General features: G+C 48.4%; 2 protein-coding genes across 8 annotated transcripts in view; one reads left to right on the top strand and one right to left on the bottom strand.

Moving 5' to 3' along the window:
• The window catches only part of rhbdf1a (rhomboid 5 homolog 1a (Drosophila)), a 34,018-nt gene extending 26,533 nt beyond the window's left edge, over positions 1-7,485 (bottom strand). For 2 of the 7 annotated variants that reach the window (XM_028985663.1, XM_028985664.1), the window contains exon 1: positions 7,167-7,485. Coding sequence is in view for 4 of the 7 variants with exons in the window: in XM_028985659.1 (XP_028841492.1) it covers positions 5,015-5,193 (179 nt within the window). In the remaining 3 variants the exon portion in view is untranslated. Of the gene's footprint in view, positions 1-297; positions 506-5,014; positions 5,206-7,166 lie in introns of those variants that run through there. The other 5 variants (XM_028985659.1, XM_028985660.1, XM_028985662.1 and 2 more) reach the window with 5 other exon arrangements.
• A 9,308-nt stretch (positions 7,486-16,793) lies between these two features.
• mpg (N-methylpurine DNA glycosylase) lies at positions 16,794-19,631 on the top strand. Its single transcript, XM_028985635.1, has 3 exons — positions 16,794-17,231; positions 18,361-18,565; positions 18,692-19,631. The coding sequence occupies exons 1-3, from the start codon at positions 17,079-17,081 to the stop codon at positions 19,102-19,104; spliced, it is 771 nt and encodes a 256-aa protein (XP_028841468.1). The 5' UTR covers positions 16,794-17,078; the 3' UTR covers positions 19,105-19,631.
• Positions 19,632-19,891: the final 260 nt, after the last annotated feature.

The raw sequence follows: 19,891 nt of genomic DNA, 5'->3' as shown, positions 1-19,891 counted from the left end.
TTACAGCAGCAGGGCCTTCGGGCATTCCGAGGTGAACCAAACGTGGAACCACATGTGCAACGAGCTTTGTGATTTCGAAAAAAAGCCCGAGGAAGTAAAAGCAGAAGAGTCAACCCCTTAATCAGATCCCACATCTCAAAACCTTCCGGCGTGTTAAAAGGTCTTTACACAGACGGGAAAAACCCCCAAAAAACAAACTCACTCGCTACAATCAACCCAGGATCATCATTACTGTAGGGTTCAACGCGGCATTACGTAACCCACGCTGCGCCGCCGTGTTTTCTTTCTATTTCCTACCTTGCCAGCTTTGGTTTGGATGCGAAGAAACGGCCAACAAACAAAACAGAGTTTCTGTCAAATGCAAAAGCCGTTTCAACCAGCAGAGCCCTCAGGCATCCGTCTGTGAGAAAAATCGATGGTCATTTTGGAGAGCGCCGCAAGCCTCAAAGCACCTGACCTCATTCTTGCTTTTTCCCCAGGCGGTGCCCTCCTGCATCACCACACATGCCTCAGATGGAGTGAAACTGTAATTTCCTCCGCAGTCGCTTCTGAAATATCGGTCCATGTCATATCAGTGCAACTGCAGGAGGGCGAGCTGAAACGCAATGTATGAGCTTCAGAAATCAGAGCAGAAAGTTGGTACAGACACCGACAAAGGCCTTTATTAAACCTTGACCAAATGGTCCGGGGTAAGTCATGTGCCGTGTGGCGCACATATTAATAATTAATATGAATAATTAATTCACTAAATATTTAATAAATGAACACATAATTGCCACTTACTCTATACCACGCTGCATTCACATGGATGATTATATTGATATCTGCATGAACCGCAGGAAACTGTACTTTACTGCCAAAACCAAGGATCTCACGATACGTATCACGATACATGGGTCACGATATCATGATATATTTTGACACTGTACAGATCTGTGTGGATCACATTCCATTAATAATTTAGCCAAAACAACATAACTCAGAACTGAATTTTGGATTAAATTTGTATACAAAAATATGAATATTTGATGTCCCTGTATCAATACAATATCACCACGGAAAATATCATGATATATTGCTGCATCGATATTTTCGAACACCCCTGAGCAGGGGTGGATGTGGGCAGAAACCCTTTCATCTGTACCGATTTGCAAATCCACTTCATCCGATAGGAGCGTTTGAGTACAGGTGGGAGAGCAGCCATTAAATTGAAACTTAAATCTCCGCCCGGCCATCGGTGGTTGGGGTCGCCTTGGTAACGCAGGTGCTCACCTGAGGCTTGAATCTATCGCCTCTCCGGATGCCTTTGTTCGCGTTCCCACGAACCAAGAGGGTTCCGAGTTTTATCTCAGCTGGAGTGTAACTGATGGTTACCTGATAAAGTCACCACAACTTTCCAGGCCAAATATGGAAAACATAAATGTAAATATATATTTGTACACACAGATACATATCTCTTTTGGCAACCCTTAACTAAAATTAAGAGCTCATTTTGAAGGCTGCAAAATGGCAAATGGCACATCTACAAATCATGGACACACACCATCTAACTCCATTATCATGCCTATCTACAAGGCTTTCCAAGATAAGAACCATTATCCCACCCGCTTACCCTCACCTCTAGGGCAAATCTGTACTGAACGTTGTAATGTGGGCTGATGGAGTCTGGCACAGAACCGGGCCCAGGCCACTATTTAAGCCACACTAAAGGACAAAAGTGCACGGTGGCCTGGTCACCCGCCCACTCGCACCATCGCGGAGGTACAGACGCTCTAATATACACGTTTGGATCACCTGCATTTTGTAAGTATAGTCGTTCTCATCTCTTAAAGGTCAAAAAAAGGAAGTACACCGCCCACTGGCGCTTCTCAGCACAGCTGCAAAAGAGAAGAAGGAAGAAGGAGCACTGACAGAAGAGCGGTGGGCAGGCTGAGACAGACCCCTGGGAAAAAAGGAGGGGGCCAAGGCAAGAGGGATGGGGAGTGAAGCACAACACAACACACACACACACACACACACACTCAATGAAACATCAGCGTCTTAGTAGAAAACGGAAAGCGTGGTCAGGGTGAAGGAGGAGTTCAACTTCCCTAAAAGGCTCCGACATGGCAGCGCACAAAGCCCGAGTGAAAGTGGCCCCGTCAGCACTCCTCGGACGAGAGTTTGAAGCGGAGGGAGGGTCTGCAGTAATGAGTCAGCATTGGACTCCAAGCAGATCAGTCTGTGTAGTTCCACAAAATACACACACACACACACACATATTTCGAGGGGTGTGCGAAATTGGCAGGCAAAATTGTAAATTAATAAATAAATAAATCTTTGACCTCTCTCCTCCTTTTCATGTCTCGTGGTTCCCTTTATGCACGCATTTCGACATAGCATGATGAAATGCGACACAAATAAGCTACTGTTGCAATGTGCGGGAGGGTAAAACATGGAGGTGACCGACACCAGATGCCCTTAGTAAGAGCGTCACTGGAGACACTCAGGGTTAAGTGTCTTGCTCAGGGACACAGTAGTAATATGTGGGGTTGGAACCTGTTGGAACCTGTGACTTTGCACTCTTCTGGTTAATAGGCGAGTGTCTAACTGGGGCAGTGGTGGCCTAGCGGGTAAGGAAGCAAACTCGTAGCTGTCATGGCTGCCCACTGCTCACCAAGGGTGATGGTTAAACGCAGAGGACACACCGTGCGCTGTGCTTGCTGTGTATCACAATGAGAAAAACTACCACGACCGGCTAAGCCAGCTGAAACTGTGCCGCGTTCGCAGTGAAGCGCCCGCTTCATTCTTTCCTGACGGGTCACACGCAGTATTTTCAGAGAGTGGAAAAAGGATGTCTCCGCCCCGGTCCACCTCGCCATCCGCCTGGCACATACCCCCCCTTTACATCATCCTCCCTGGCACACTGCAGAGCCAGGCAATGACTAGTGTTCAATGGGAAAGGAAAGCTGGAGCGACACCCGTCCTCGGAGGCACGGGCAGGTGCGGGCGCCCTGCCGAACGCACGCAAATATAAAAGCACACGAACAGCACAAACGAATCCTGAACGTGGAACTCTTCCAGGGCGAACCTGGACTGAACAGCACGCTCACACTGGCCTGACAGGAGTCCTGTTAAGAGTTACCATTGTGTTGGCCTAGCGGTTAAGGAAGCGGCCCCGTAATCAGAAGGTTGCAGGTTCGAATCCCGATCCGCCAAGGTGCCACTGAGCAAAAGCACCGTCCCCACACACTGCTCCCCGGGTGCCTGTCATGGCTGCCCACTGCTCACACAGGGTGATGGGTTAAATGCAGAGGACAAATTTCACTGTAAGCACCGTGTGCTGTGCTGCTGTGCATCACATGTGACAATCACTTCACTTTCTCATTGGTCACGTACGGAACCACCTACTGCCGAGACGCCCGTCCCCGAGATGCACACATCACACCCCCGAGATGCATCACACCCTTTTAATGATCCGGATGTCGCAGACTTGCAAGTGCTTTTTCACACCGCACCTCATCCTCACGAATTGACCTCACTGACCTGAGATCAGCTGTTCTAGTTCCTTTTGACTGCTGTTAGGGTGGAAAAAAATGGCCTGGACTCAGGAACTATTTAAACATGCAGAAGGGTGCAGTAGTTTCCCATTACAGCAAAACACAGCTGATCTCCAAAAGGCTGGTGATGGAAATAGTTTCACAAATCTGTCATCAGCGCAGCTAGTCGTGTCATAAAAAATTCCAATGTTACTCTAAAAGGAAGTTGCTAGCGTTGTTAATTAGCATTTGCTAATGTAGCAAACAAACAAATAATGCATTACAGAACAGATAAAATTTTTTAAAAAAGTGAATACTTGAGATGTTTTTATAGATAGTAATTAAATTTGGATGGTCGAGTAGCATTTAAACTTCCTGTACACAAACCTATGTAGTCAGCTGGAGCAAAATATTCATTATTGCTCATATAAACGTGTTATATTTCAAAAAAAGAAGTAAAACCACAGCTGTCTTTTTAGGAAATGGAAATCACACCTTTTTGGAATAAGATCACAAGACTCACACGATCCTCTCTCCCCTCTTTGTATGTAATTACAAATTACAGTCTTTTAGGTACATTTTTAGTACCATGCTAGCACAACCCAGTGAATAAGGTCCCGGTGAAAGCCATGTCCTTGATTTACATTTACATTTACAGTATTTATCAGACGCCCTTATCCAGAGCAACTTACAATCAGTAGTTACAGGGACAGTCCCCTCCTGGAGACACTCAGGGTTAAGTGTCTTGCTCAGGAACACAATGGTAGTAAGCGGGGTTTGAACCTGGGTCTTCTGGTTCATAGGCGAGTGTGTTACCCACTAGGTACTGCCATCCCTTATCATCCCCTGATTTCAGAGTGAGATGATAAAGCTGAAGCAACTTCGTCATATTAGCATATTTGCATATGCAATTTCCCACTTGTGGAACTAATAAAGGTTTATCTTATCTTATCTTATTTGTGAAAAATGGATACTTTTCTAGGTTCTAGTTTCATTATTTTCATTGAATCGCACATTTTAACTCCATTGAATTTAAAGGATATTTGTACATAAGCATTTTATTATTAAAGACAGATTAACTGTAGGCAAATGAGTGATAACTTTCACTTTAATTCCTATATTTGAGCTCATATTTACTATTTCAGGACGATATGAAGGTGTAGTGCACACCCATGGAAGAGTCAGACGAATAAATGCATACTTAGGGAAAAACAAAATTAAAAAAATGATAAATCCTGCATCTTTCCCATAGTCCCACGGCCCCTCGCCATAACCTGCCATAATCCTACCAGCACGAAAGAAGCCCTGTTTTCTTTTTTCCCCAATCCTGGCCAGTGAGCACAAGAACTACCTTCTTGCTTCAAAGCTTTTCTCGCGTCCTACGGGTTTAATCCCATCGGGCTACGAATCCTGCAGCTCTTAGCCAGACAATTACAGGCGTTCTCCCTGGAATTATGATACGGGAAGATACGCCACCGAAAACGCCGCCAACTTACCGCACAACATACCAAAACGGGTCCCCGCCCAGTGCAAGAATTTGACTTTGATCTTGAGAAAGGTTTACGGTAGTTGTAAAACGTAGACTATGCCACCGCGCCACGTTATGCTGCCTCAGTGCGACGTGGACACCAGAGAGGAGAGGGACGGCAGGCGCTCGGCAGGCGCCGGGCCACATTCGGTGCCCGCGCGGTTAGTCTTGCCACACAGCTTTCGTAGACGCCGCCTAGTTGCTGGCTGCCGTGGCGTTGGTCCCAGCTTACGTAGCCGAGAGAACAACAAGCTTTTGTGTCTGGAAGCGGCCCGACCGGTCGGTTGGCATATTTTGCGGGGAGACGGTAGTAGTGGGCCGCGTTCCCTTCTCGGCCTCCCCGAGGTGTCAATGAAACCCAGAAGGCCCGAGACGCGCTTCCTGATGCACACGTCCGCTCGCTTCCGCTCATTGTTGGGGCACATCTCCGTTTCGTAGGAACCGGCGGTCAGTGACTTACACAAGAGTAAATCCTTTGAACTGTTGTCCCATATCCATAAACAGGAGGAACTGCTGAGACCTTTCAATTTCCTAATTACTAAAAAAAGGCCATTTTGACAGGCTGTTGAATTGGAAGGATTGAATACGGTCCTTTACGGTCCTTTGTAATGACGGGGTGGGGGGTTCATACCAAACTAAATAATGCAGTGGGAACAGGTTTCGGCCTTCCAGCTACCCAAAGAACTAAAAATCTCTGTCCTGGAATCGTAAAAAGCCACATTTCGTGCAAATTATGCATGAATGTGGCTTGAGATGTGCAGAGCTACATCATGCATGCATTTTTCATGGGATAAAGCGAATAAAGATAACAAAGCGCATATAGCATAATCATTTTCATGAATGATACTCATTAACAGGGGGGTGGCGAGACAGGCAGGCCTGCCTGCCACATGGGGGTCTGTGAGCGCCGCTTACTCGTTCAAATCTCCAGCTATGATGGAATTTGTCAAACCTCGCCCATGAAGAGAGCCAAGGGAGATTTCCGAGAAGAATGCACGAGAACCCGAGCAGTGCGAGGAGCACACGTGGTTGCATTTTTACCCCCGTAACTGTTAACAACGGCTCGTTCACGCCCTCGTTCCAAAGAAAGAGAAAAATGAAGTTTTTCAAAAGAGTCCTGGCTGACGGTGGTTCTGTCACACACACACACACACAACACTGGACCTTGTTCTGCCCACACAAAGATTTACAACCACCACGTTTATTGCATTTGGCCTATTCTCGCCGGTTTCGACAAAAACAAACACTCTGACCTGAACATGCACCTCGCCGGGTCAGACGGACAGTCAGACACCCAGACGGACAGACGGTGACTCACACAACGCCCCCCACGGCCCGGACATTCCACCTGCTCCGTTCGCTGCCAGCTTCTGCCTTCAGCGCCACAACTGCGGTCCAGTTGGCAGGGCGAGGGGACCGTGCCGCACACATCACACCCAGGCTTTATCTGCACCGTTACGTCAGGCCGCAAACCCATCCGCCACCAGGAGACAAGCATGACAGCTCAGGCCCCAGCCGGGGTTCATCAAGGAATAATGAATCATGACAATGAATCAACCTGGACCGGGAGGTGGCAAGTGGTTCGTTTACACGAGTGCAGTTACTGGGTGTCACTGGTGGCGCAGGAGGCCACCAGAACAGCAGATCTGGGTCACTGGACCAGGCGACACTCACTCCACACCCCACCGAGGTGGAGGCGGCAGCGCGTCCCTCCCCAAAAAACACAGAACACACGGTCGTGACAGCGGCCACGCAGGAATGAATCACGGACACGACGAGCGCAGCGGGGCGACGGAAGCCCTTCAGCCGCCACGTGACCGCCGCGCATCCGTAGGAAGCGACGCGACGCGGTAACGACACGCTTATTACAAGTTGGGGCGGACGATGGATCGCGGTAAAAAAAAAAAAAAAAAACACGGACAGGAGGTGACACGGAACCGGCCTAGTCTCTGGGGAGGAGGGGGGGTATATCGAAGCCGATCACGCACGCCAAATTAAACACCAGCGCCAATCGATACTATCCGATCCAGAAAATGCGCACGGGCAGTGATTGATCACCCCACCACTTCCGATCGATCAGTTTCTATTTGCGGCAGCGGCAATACTGAAATGCTACTTACCCTTATAAAATTATAGCACCGGCGCGGTCCTCCCGTGCGATCGCTTGCGGCGAGGGATCCAGCGACTCGAGTGTAATGCACAGTCACTTCATTCTGTACAGGGGCAACAGAATATTAAGGATAAAAAAATGAAAGCCGCCGTTAAAAAAAATAAAAAAAAAACTGTCCCGATGCAGCTCAACGCGCTCTGCGAATCAATAGAAATCCCCCCAAATCCTGCGCCGGGGTGCAAATTCCACGCGTCCAGTACATTCCCACGCGCGAAACACCGAGCGTGGGGCGCGGGAGCAAGTTTCTCGCCTGCCGGTAATTTAGTTTCGCTGCCCGACCAGCCCCGCCCGTGGCCGTGGAGCGGCGCCGTAGCGGGGCGCCTGCCTGTCAAACGCGGCGGCCAATCAGCGCGCAGGGGGGGCGGGGCCTACGCGCACCGCGCAGCCCGGTCGACAGGCGTGACTAAGCAAGAACGTACGACGTTTACCTGCTAAAGGCCAGGCCGAGTGTATATATATTCACACGCTGACAGGACATCGGTCTCACCGGCAATAATTCAGGAACTTGTTAGAAGCTGACCTCAGGTCAGTTTATTACACCCTGAAAGGCATGCGGCCTGTCTTATCTGCAGTGGTCAGACCAGTCATGTGAACGGCGCTGGAGCGCATTCAGGACTACATTCTTTCTTAAAAACTCATCTGAGGGGGTCAACTTGAGACTAAAATTTGGTTTTGAAATTGATCAAGAAGCATTTACCAACTCGCGATTGTAATATTCATCCGACATAAAAACATTTTTTTATCCGGTTGCTCTCTGGAGACTAGATGGCATTTTCAGAAACTCACTGAGATACAGGTGAAGTGTGAAGGGGAAAAATTACTCAGTCCCTGAGGTGCCAGTTTCTTCATGGTTGAAAGACCCACTAAGCGTGGGTTCAGGGCAGAAATAATTAACTTTGGGGCTGCGGTGGAAAGCCGATAACCAAGACGAAGCGATCAATGGCGTGGCGTTTCCATTTGTGCCTCATTGAAAATTTGTGAAATTCCCACCATATTTCTCATCCAGGCACTAATATGAGCCACTTCTATCAGGACTGTATAACCTAAACCAGGCTTTCACCCAGCTGCAATATAATAAACAAGGTCACCCGCTGTCAGTGCAGATCTCATCACACCATCCTATGTAAGACAAAGCTCGGGTGACTGAGTAAGAGAATTATTTAAGATGTACAGTACAGGCCAAATGTTTGGACACACCTTCTCATTCAATGTGTTTTATTTATTTTCATGACCATGTACATTGGTAGAAAACTATGATTGAACGTGCAGTTGAATGTGGAGTTATGTACTTAACAAAAAGTGGAGACCTGGCCGCCACAGTCACTGGACCTGAACCTAATCGAGATGGTTTGGGGTGAGCTGGACCGCAGAGTGAAGGCAAAGGGGCCAACAAGTGCTAAACACCTCTGGGAACTCCTTCAAGACTGTTGGAAAACCATTTCAGGCCAAACTTTTGGCCTTTACTGTATGTACCCAGAATGTTCTAGGTAGGGACTTAACCCAAGGCCCAATTCAAATGTAGTGTCTGTTTCATCTTTGTACTCACGTTGTTCTTATATTCCTAAATCTAGGTCCACAAACTCAAAATCAGTAACCAGGTATATGAAAACAAGATCCAGAGCCTTCAAACAGCAGAGCTCAGGCATTCCTAATGGAAAAGGAAGCTGCATTGGTCCACAGAGGGAACTCTGGGGTTTGTGTAAATGAATTGCGCTTGCCCGGTCCGTCGTGTTTTCAGCATAACCTGATCTCCGCTCGGGGACTTCTGAGAGGCTGCGTTGGCCGGTGAAAGGCACGGGGCGAATGCGGTGTTGACTGGCAGTGTCTACTGTATGCAGACATCTGAATATAACTCCTGGACACAGGACTCCCCAGCCCTGTTCCTGGCACCAGTATCTGAGCTTCTCGCTAACAACAGTGTTCCCTGTGCGTTAGCATCAGGAGAGATGGGACTGTGTTTATGTGACATTAATGCAGAAAAATGGTTAATGCAGTGGGCCTTTTGGCTAAGCGCTGCAGCACCGTACTCCTCCATTTGCCGCCAAACTCTGCAGCCACGTTAGAATGGGCGAGGTCCAAGTCTTGGAGTCTTGGAGTTTTGCGGCAGGGTTAAGCACGCCTAGCATCCACACCTCTGCACTATACTCACTGACTCACTCTTCCCAGGCCGGCGTCAGGAACAATGCGGCGCTTATACAGAGCCCAGACTTCGGGGGAATGACAGCGCAACGTCTACGTTGAGGGAGCACATCGGACCTGGGACAGGATTTACCAGCACGGAGATGTTGCTTGGAGCTTTCCCATCAGGAAGACCATTTCAGACACAGACCAATCACAGCAGAGCGTGCGTTTTGGTTCCTTTCCATGTAAAATTAGTTTGGAATACCAGATGATCCCACCCAGTCGTTGGTCACCCTACATTATTCAGAATAACATACAAGAATGCAGCGAGTGAGACGTGAGAACCCGACCGGGAGCTGCTGATTGATATTCCATGAGCCAGCGCGGTTTTGCAGTAATTAATGGAGTGTACACTGCCCCAGTGGGTCAGTGGGAGAGGGAAGGGGGGGCGGGGCCATCCGCGGCAGACCTGTGAGAGCACTCAAGCTCCCCCAAAACGCCATCAATCAAAAGGAGATAAAAGGGTTCAGCAGAAGGAGCGTGCTTAACACGGGAACCGAGTCGGAAGACCCGTAAAACGTTTCCTCAACTCTTTAACCGGCCAGGAAAATGGAGGGGCAGCTCAGCGTTCAGGGAGGGGACGTCGCGCAAAGCTTGCCGGAGCTAAGTGGCAGTGGATGACGGCCTCTGCACTCATTCAGAAGGCTCACGGCTCACAGAGATGCCACTGGCGCGCGAGCCGAGCGCTGCTCCTTTTTCCCAAGCTTGCACATTCTTCGGGCCGAAGCATTTCCTGACACATCCAGGCCACGCATAATGAATCTTAATCATGCACAGGAATCAATAAAGGGACTCAAACGTCCATGACTCAGCCCAGCCGTGATCGGTGTCCTCTGAGAACCCGGCCGATTCGGCCGTCGGTCATGCAGTCAGATAAACATCCTCACAGTTTCTGTGTTTGCATGCAGCCGTTTCCTGACGCGGCTTCAAACAAACACAGGGAAGCACCGGCACGGGCCGATTTGCCTATAAAAAAAACATACAAAGGTTCCCTCTTCCTGCCACAGGACGGTTTTAATGGCTCTGGACTCAGCCGCCAGTCCCAAACAACATTCCTCTGCGGCAGGCCACGAGTCATGTGTCACTGGCCTCACCAGACGCAGTGACGCACACGCACAGGACCATGTCATTACAAAAAATTGCATCATACGGACCGGTGACGGTTTACATTTCATCCTCGCCCACCGTGTCCCATACAAACCCTGCTGAAGGTCAGCTGAAAGACGGGGTGGAAATCCAGCATGAGTTAAATAAACCGGGCTCTACAGGAAAGGCAGGCCGGTGCAGATTTTTGGAGGTACACCTTTTTGGGGACAGTCGCTGCAGATGTTGGAAAGGATGTGAAAGATGTGTGCGTGTGTGTGTTCGTGTTGAGCGGATTTTTCGCTGCACCTCTGAGATAAAACAGACAGCAGACAGACTGAAGTTACTGCCGCAGGTTGAACATTAGTCACAGGGCCTGTTATCAAGGGACGGCAAGAGGCTGTGTGCTTTGAGAGGGAAATTACACCGAATGTCCTGATGTGACGAAGCATCAGATTTTCCGATTAAAAAATGTTGTTTTGCAAACCATGCGTTTTTAATTGCACAGAGCTATTTTTTGCCAGGTCTCATTTTCGCAAAATTCAGGACGTTGTCTTCTTCAGCGTCGGATCAAATGTCCCGCAACTTACCGGTTTGCATTCCTGTCTGGGTTATTTAATAAGGGCAAGTGCTGGTGTGTGTGTGTGTGTGTGTATGGGCCCACCCTATAGGAAATGAGCGAATAAGCCCAAGCAGGTCAGCCAGCTGTTCCTCCTCCAGGTCCACCCAGTTCCGAGCAGACCCCACGAAATCCTACACCTGCCGGCCCACCTGGGCTCAACCTGACACCTCTGAACATGAGAGAGGAGTCGCATTAAACTTTCATAGGTGATTAATAATTAACCCCGAACTGAACAGATGGGATTAATGTGCGTGGTTTTATCGGTTATGAATCTGCTTCTCGTTTCGGAGGGTAGGAAAGGACTTGCTTTACCTGAGAGGAAGAAGCACAGATTTATTATGTGGACCTGTAACACAAACACTGCATACCGAAATCTAACTGCGGAAGATCCCGTTCACAGACAGGCCGAGCCTCTCAGAAGTCGGCGGGGACTCAGGAAGTCGGCCTGGATTCAGCCAAGAGTTAGTCAAAATAAAACGGGCGAATGCTCGCTCCGCTGGGCATGCCACTGCGCCGGCTGCTCTTTTGTGCTTTTCCAGCGATGTCCATCCAGCCAAGGGAACAGGCACAAAAGTGCGCTGCGTCTGAAGGAAGTCTTCTTTGACTTTGAAGCTACAGCCACTGAAGCCACCTTATTCCGGCTGGTACTGTACTGAACGTGTACCTCTGTGTGTGTGTGTGTGTGTGTGTGTGTGTGTGTGTGTGTGTGTGTGAGGAAAGCGAAGAGGTGACCACGGCGGCTCTGTAGCCTCTGATTAGTAAGCGCCTGGATCTGTTTGTCAGCTGACTGAGATATCAGGTTAAATTTAGAAAAGATTCAGAGAATGGCGTCAGAAGACTCTACGCCCCCAAAGCCTCTGGTGCTCGGCCTGGAAAGATTTTCTGCGGATTTTAATTCGGTGTTTTCCTCTCACTCGTGTCGTCTCGTGTCGTTTCCCTTCAGGAAAAAAAAAACACACACCGCACAATCTTCTGTGCTGTCCAGGGCTGCAGTGAGAAAGAAAACAGGGGAAAGGGCTGATTTATTACGTTTGGACAGTGTTAGGTCGATCACAGAGTCATGTGGGCTGGCTGCAGAACAAAGACGTCTTCAAGCAGACGAGAAAGGGGCGGGGGCGGGCGGGCGGGTGCAGTGGGGTCAGTCAATCGGTGAGCATGCATGATTTAAACCGCACAATCAGTGTTTGCATGCTCCCCTTCCCTTGTGCGATATGCTGCGATAAACAGGTGCTCCTTTCAAACCCAGAGAGGCCTGCCATCTGCCTTTTTAAACCTTTAATAAGTAAACCATCGCGCAGCACACCTCGTGAAGGTCACATACCAAGGTCTCCTCCAAGCCTATACCTACAGGACAGACTCTTTGAAACAGAGCTCTCAGATACGGGGAGAGAACATATTTAAACAATTATCCGACCTGAAAGAGTTACCAATCTGCACACCAGACCCTCGACGGCTTGGCCCGGAGACTTGGGAGATGTCGTAGGAAAAGTCGTCCATAGCAGCACTTCAAAGCGCCGCAGCCTGGAGGCCTCGGCGGAGAAAACAGCGAGATTTTGACTTTTCCAGTCAGCTTATGGTGTGTAGAGCATCCATCTGTGTCACATGAGTCCTTGACGCCCTTGTGGAGAAGCATTTTTCGGAGCTCAGTGCGGCCTAGCGACGCAGCTGAGCTCATGTCTGTCAGTCCGATCTGCTGACGCCCACATAAATCAGAGCCAAAGCATGACAACAATTGCTCCATCCTTGCTGTCAAGCCGTGCTTGACGGGCTCATTGCACCATTCCAGTCCTCACTTTTTGTGTCTGATTTGTCACCCGGGTGCATCACTTGAGCCAAAATCCCGTGACACAGGCAGCACTGATGCCAAGCAGAATGCATCCATGAAACTGAAAGGTCGAGGCAGTCAAGTTAAAATGTAAAAACATTGTGTGTGCTTCAGACATAGGGGGCAGAAAATAATGTATTTAATACCACGGTCATTTTTTTTTTCAGTTCGGTTTTTCATAAATAAGAGTAAACATCAAGTTGCAAAATTGAAATAAACATTTGTTATATTTTTTCCATTGTCTTGTCTGCATTATTAAATAGATATTTACTTGTAAATTGAAGAATTAACTATAAATGACTACAGCTCAAGAACTATTGGTGCACTCGAGAATAAAAATGTGTAAACTTGTTTTCTGACTCTTGATCGCATTCGTCTGACAACTACCGATTAGTCGGTTGACCGCTGATCTAACCTCTGGTAATATCCTCTCTCTCCCTCACGCGAGCCTGTGAACTGTAATGAACAGGAAAACGTTGGTTTTATTTTTACTGGGTCAGTGCCTGCAGTTGGTGTACGACGCTGTAAACTTCAGTACCCCAAAGCAAAATATGGGGATAGACCAGCACTATTCTAAATAAAGTTACAGTAATCGAATTCTGTGCCTCTGGCGTGACATAATAAAAAATGAGCCAGGCAAGCATGCCATCTTGGAATGTTTACAGCGTCCTTTGGTTACACGAAGGTGTCAGTTTACCTACTGCAAACCTCGAGCGTGTCCGCCACCTATTTGTGCCGTGATTACGCATCAGACCAGCAATCCCTGAGCCCTCTGGCAGAGCTCCAGAACCCTGTCTGACCTGACACTGAGCCGCTGCATGACCAGGGCTCTCACCCAAGGGCGCTTCACCCTCCGTTCACCCTTTGTCTTGTTTTAGATTTTAATATTACAGGCTATGAACATTGTACAAAAAACATTCATACAACTCAACAAAAGTGAAGGATCATTCATATTATAATTTTACTAGCCGAGTGAAATATATCATGAAGGACTTTGTGCATTTTGGGTTATTCAAGCAGTTAGATATCAGGTGGCCAAATCTAAAAAGATAAATCTAAACCCCCCCCCCCCAAAAAAAAAGCCAAACCTAAAAAAATAAAGATAAAGCTTTTTATTATTTATATAAATCTGTTGGAGTTGGAGGTGTTGAACTCTTATGTTCTCCATTACCTGTACTTATCAGACTCGTTGACTGTACTGAAGCAGGTTAAGTGTGATTATGTTCTCTGGGATCAAATAAATATGTAGGAGTCCACAAAGTTTGGTCTGTCTTCTCCCATATCTCTTGACAAAGCAAGTTGGACAGTCCCGGAATACAAGTAAATCTTCTCATGTCTCTCCACATCACCTACAGCATGTTGCTGCTGAGGAGATCTTACATGTTTTCAAGACAATAGGTGGTGTCCCGAAATTATATGCCATAAAGCTGCCTGGCATGCCGATTAAAATTAAGTTCTTGAACAAGTTTTTACTACTGCAGCAGCTTCAAAGTCTTCTTCTCCCAGCAGCGCTGGGTGCCATTCCCAGTTTTGGAGGAGTCAGTCAACGGTCCATGACACACAGAGTTCACATCCTGTTTTCCCAAGGTCAACATTCCCGGTTGGCCAGGTGGTCTTCTGGGACCAGGAGCACAAGAATGGCTTTAAGGAGAATTTCTGTCAGGTCCTCATGGCAGAGCAGCTGGGACCCCTAAGAGGGAGGCCCTGCTCTGGGCCAGAGGCTGTCAACCCCATCAGAGACGCCGAGCATCATGCTGACTTTCAGCGCCATGCCAGCACTCCCCAAGGACCATCAAAGTTAGCTTGATGGTCAGCTGGATACGTTTTGCACCAAACTGTGCCTGAGCTGCAAATCCACTCAGTTAAAGCAAAACTAACTTGTCTAGGTTACATGAATTGGTGTTTAATGTCATCCATTCAGTTTATGTCCTGGAACTGACCAGGAAACCAGTATGTCACTTGGTGAACCCAGACATACACGTGCACACACTTTCTAACAAACTGAGGATTACACAAATAACCCAGACGAGGAGTCAAAGATAACTTAGTTGCAATGTGTGCACGGCATTTATACCTTACTTTTGAAATCAATTACACATGAACATTTAATAAATAAGCTTTAATGAAGTTGGACCTGCTGGGAATAAGCTCTCCACTCTGGATGTTGGCTGGATGTTGGCCTCAGTCTGTGTCTATAGGAAATAACACCTCCAAGGTCCTCAGACTGAGCGCAGGTTCCCCACAGGGATGCTGCTCAGCCCATCGCTGTTCACTCTGCTGACACACGACTGTGCTGCACAGTACAGCTCGAACCACATCATCAAGTTCGCAGAAGACACAACAGTAGTGGGGCTCATCACTAACAACGATGAGTCTGCCTACAGCGAGGAGATAAACATCTGGTGGATTGGTGCCAGAGCAACAACCTGACTATCAATGTCACCAAGAACAAAGAGATGGTTGTCAACTTCAGGAAGAAACCGACTGTCCCCACCCCACTACACATCGATGGATCTGCTGTTCAGATCGTCAGCAGAATGAAGTTGTGCACATGACAGAAGACCTCTTCTGGAGCTTCAACACCACCTGCACTACCAAGAAAACCCAGCAACGTCTGCACTTCCTCAGGAAGCTGAAGAAGGCCAACCTCCCTCCTCCCATCATTCTGCCGGGGGACCATTGAGATGTTCTCTGCTGCTACATCACAGTCTGGTACGGGAACTGAATTGTTGCTGAGCAGAAGACCCTGCAATGGATAGTGAAGATAGCAGAGCGCATCATCGGGGTCCCACTTCCAACCATCTCCAAGCTATACAAGAAGCACCTCATCCGTCGAGCTCGGAACATAATGAAGGACTCTCACTACCCCTCACATGCCCTGTTCTCCCTCCTACCATCTGGAAGACGGTTCCGCAGCATCAGAACTGTAACTACCAGACACTGCAAGAGCTTCTTCCCCCAAGCAGTCAGAGCTCTCAATGCACCACCATCACCAGAACGCTGATAAACTCAACAACCATACACCTTTAGCCTTATGCATCTCCTAAAATTTTGCACATTTCTGCTCTTTTTGCACGTTTGTCTTGTCTTGTGTGTCCTGTTCGAAATATCCAACATATCCTCTCACAAGCATCCTACATGATGTTGTTCAGTTATGTCCTCTTCGACCTGTTTATTGTACATAAAAGTTCTACTTTTCTCCTGTAGAGAAACCTGTACAGTATTTAAGCTTTAGTTTTAGTTAGTATAGATTAGTTTAGTGGGTATATTTTTTTCTTTGAAAATTGCACTATGGGGGGTCAACAAGTGCTAAACACCTCTGGGAACTCCTTCAAGACTGTTGGAGAAGCATTTCAGGTGACGACCCCTTGAAGCTCATCGAGAGAATGCCAAGAGTGTGCAAAGCAGTAATCAGAGCAAAGAAACTAGAATATAAAACATGTTATTAACTCCACACATGTGTTCATTCATAGTTTTGATGCCTTCAGTGAGAATCTACCAACGTAAATGATCATGAAAATAAAGAAAACACACTGAATGAGAAGGTGTGTCCAAACATTTGGCCTGTACTGTACCTATGACATCGTCTATTGTTTGCTTATTAACGTTATTGTTAATTATCTAACAATAAATAATTACTTACATGAATATGAAACAGAATCTAAGTCTTGTTAAGTTATGTGCCAGTTTGGAGATTTTTTTAAGGGCCTGTTCTTTATTCACAGAATATGCTGTTATGGTGATGTACTGTGATATGAGTGAACTTTGTCCGCTCAAGACAGGCGCGCAGACTCCCAGAATGCATCAGCACCGACCAGGCGACGGCGGCCCCTTTAAGACGCATCCCGGTGCGCTTTGCGCGCAGGTCAGCTAATGCTGTGCACCGTGGTTGCTTTGCACGGATGGGCTTGTCGCCGTGAACCCGCGCGTTGGCGTTTGAGCGTATGGCCATGGTTAAAATCCCTGCGTAATTATTCAAATGTAAAGGTCCATTCTTGCAAAGAGTCCCGTCACTCGCCTGCAAATGGTTATTCATTTCTGCTGCAAGCACATGGCCTCGGAAAAATACATTTTCGAATAAAAAAACGATTAACAGAGACCCTGTCCTCCTCCTCCTCCTCATCATCATCATCGTCATCATCATAGCCACGATGGCGGCGAGAAAAAGAAGAGCAGCTCTGCCTTTAACCAGCGACGACTGCGCCAGCCGCTACTTCACCACCCCAGAGGACGACGGACTCCGGCTGGGTCGGGATTTCTTCGACCAGCCGTGCGTGGCTTTGGCCAAAGCCTTCCTCGGCAAGGTGAGCGGGGAGGGCGGATGGTGCGGGACCCACGCGGATGTGGCGCAGGCAGCGTGCAGGACAAGGTCGATGGCCACAGTTCGTCCCACCAGGTCCCTTACCCACGCCATTGCCCACGATAGCGGCTGTAATTCGATTAGAGGCAGGAAGTTGCTAAATCCTGAGCTCATTCTTTATCAGGGCACAATGCATCAACAGGAAACAACGTTAACCATCAAAAAAAAAACTTTGATATCCTTCATAATCCGCTATAACCCATAAAAAGGCAGATGTTCGGGTTTGTAAAGCACAAAGAACATGAACGGGGCCAATTATCTTGACGGGTGGTGTTAAGGTGGGCTCCAGGAAGACTGGCTGCGCTCAGTAGTTACCCAGGGAAATAACATGTGGCTTTTACACACACACACACACACACACACACACACACACAGCTAAGAAATCGCCCACGTTTTTGTGTGGTTCGTCTCGCCCTCCCCCGTCGTTTCTTGCGTTGCACCATTACGAGAAGAACCCCGCGCTGCGTTCTGGGGGAAATTTTATAAAGCCGGAGCGCCACCTGCTGGAGGCAGCGCGCCATTACACCACGCCGGTTCAGCATCGCTCTGGTTCGAACGCTGATCCGGTGCTGAAGAATAGTGTATGGGATGGTAGTAGCCTAGTGGGTAACACACTTGCCTATGAACCAGAAGACTACAGAGTCACAGGTTCAAATCCCACTTACTACCATTGTGTCCCTGAGCAAGACATTTAACCCTAAAAAAGACAACACTTTCCAGGGAGACTGTCCCTGTAACTACTGATTGTAAGTCGCTCTGGATAAGAGCGTCTGATAAATGCCGTAAATGTAAATGTAGTGTACTTGGTTGTGCTACCCCAACCATTTTATGGAAGCTGTACTCTACTGAGCAGAAGCATTGAAGAATTAATGCTTTACATTTACGTAATTTATCAGACGTACAATCAGCATTTACAGGGACAGTCCCCCCTGGAGTAACTCAGGGTTAAATGTCATAATGGGACATAATGGTAGTAAGCGGGGTTTGAACATGTGACTCTGTGGTCTGTGACCCGTTGCCATATTAAAGTGGCGGGAGTGGCACGTCTCTGTTGTGGATCCGGTGCTTGTTAGGTGCTGGCGAGGCGTCGCGCGGATGGAACGCTGCTGAGGGGGAGGGTGGTGGAGACGGAGGCCTACCTGGGCGGAGAAGACCGGGCCTCGCACTCTGCAGGCGGGAAGCGCACGGAGAGGAACGCCGCCATGTTCATGCGGCCAGGCACCATCTACGTCTACTCCATTTATGGCATCTACCTCTGCATGAACGTCTCCAGCCAGGGTGAGGCTGTTTGTTTTTCTCCGAGGCTTCGAGTACAGCCCGTTTTTGTGGTATTTCGATGAAAGGTCACTTTAAATGTCACTACGCTGGCCCGCCCGATCTGGAAGGAAGTGTTGTAATTTGCAGGCGAGGGAGCGGCCGTGCTGCTCCGCTCCCTGGAGCCCCTGCAGGGCCAGGCGGTCATGAGGGAGCTGAGAAGCGCCAGGCGGAGGGGAGGGTCCCGGCCGCTGAAAGAGGAGGAGCTCTGCAACGGCCCCTCGAAGCTGTGCCAAGCCCTGGACATCCCCCGCACGTTCGACCGCAGGGACCTGGCGGGCGACGCCGACGTGTGGCTGGAGCGGGACGCCCGAGGGGAGTCCGCGCCGGGTGGGGGGGTGGTTGCCGCCGCGCGTGTCGGAATCCAGGCCCACGGCGAGTGGGCGGCCAAGCCCCTGCGGTTCTACTTACACGGGCACCCCTGTGTAAGTGTGGTGGACAGGAAGGCTGAGCGAGAGACTCCTTTAAATGAGGGTTCTACAAGGTCTGGTGACAACACTTGAATATTTTTTTGGGGGGGGGGGTTATGAATCACATGAGCCTTTATACCACAGACATGCTCCTCTCCAAAATTTACAGCCCTCACATACACTTCATTCCGGGTGCCCAGGTTTGCGGAAGAAAGAGTCAAATTATGCCAAGTAGTAAGATTTTTGTTGTGCAGCACAGCGCTCCACGATCCCCTTTTCAATGCATTTCCGTTTTTGGAACAAATCGATTTTTTTGCCGTCAATATGAATCTATTGACTTTTAAAAAAAAAAAAAGTCAAATTGCTGGTGTCAGCCACATTTTTATTTTTTGTGCCTCTAACAACAACATTCTCAGCATCTTTGACCGAGAGACATTCGGTATTGCTCTCTCTCTCTCCGCCTCATCCTGCACCTTTGCTGCGATTTGAAGGTCCTCATCATCCATGCATGCCCCGCATCTCGGTAACGCAGGATTACGGCATTACAGTAATGTTATCACCGTCTAGTAGATCGATGCGCTGATGGGAGACGGACTGTAATAAATAAATAAATAAACGTCCACCATCGCTTGGTTCTTGTGGCCAGCCAAAAAAAAAAAAACTTTTTCTAGTTTTTAATTTATGTATCTTATTTATAGTGAACTGAGATTCGTGGACGGCCTCACAGCAGGAATGCGCTGCGAATAATGAAGCGTGCCTTGCGCCATGGCGGAAATGAGACCCTCAAGGGTGCTATATTATTTAACGTTCCCATCCCACACTCTCGGCTCCGGACCCCGACCGCCACCCCTTGCTCACTCGCGCGCCAGCTCTGGTCCTG

The sequence above is a fragment of the Denticeps clupeoides genome, chromosome 7, assembly GCF_900700375.1.
Source record: "Denticeps clupeoides chromosome 7, fDenClu1.1, whole genome shotgun sequence".
Taxonomy (NCBI): Eukaryota; Metazoa; Chordata; class Actinopteri; order Clupeiformes; family Denticipitidae; genus Denticeps; species Denticeps clupeoides.
The sequence above is the reverse complement of the archived record's forward strand: the minus strand, read 5'-3'. Positions and strand labels throughout refer to the sequence as shown.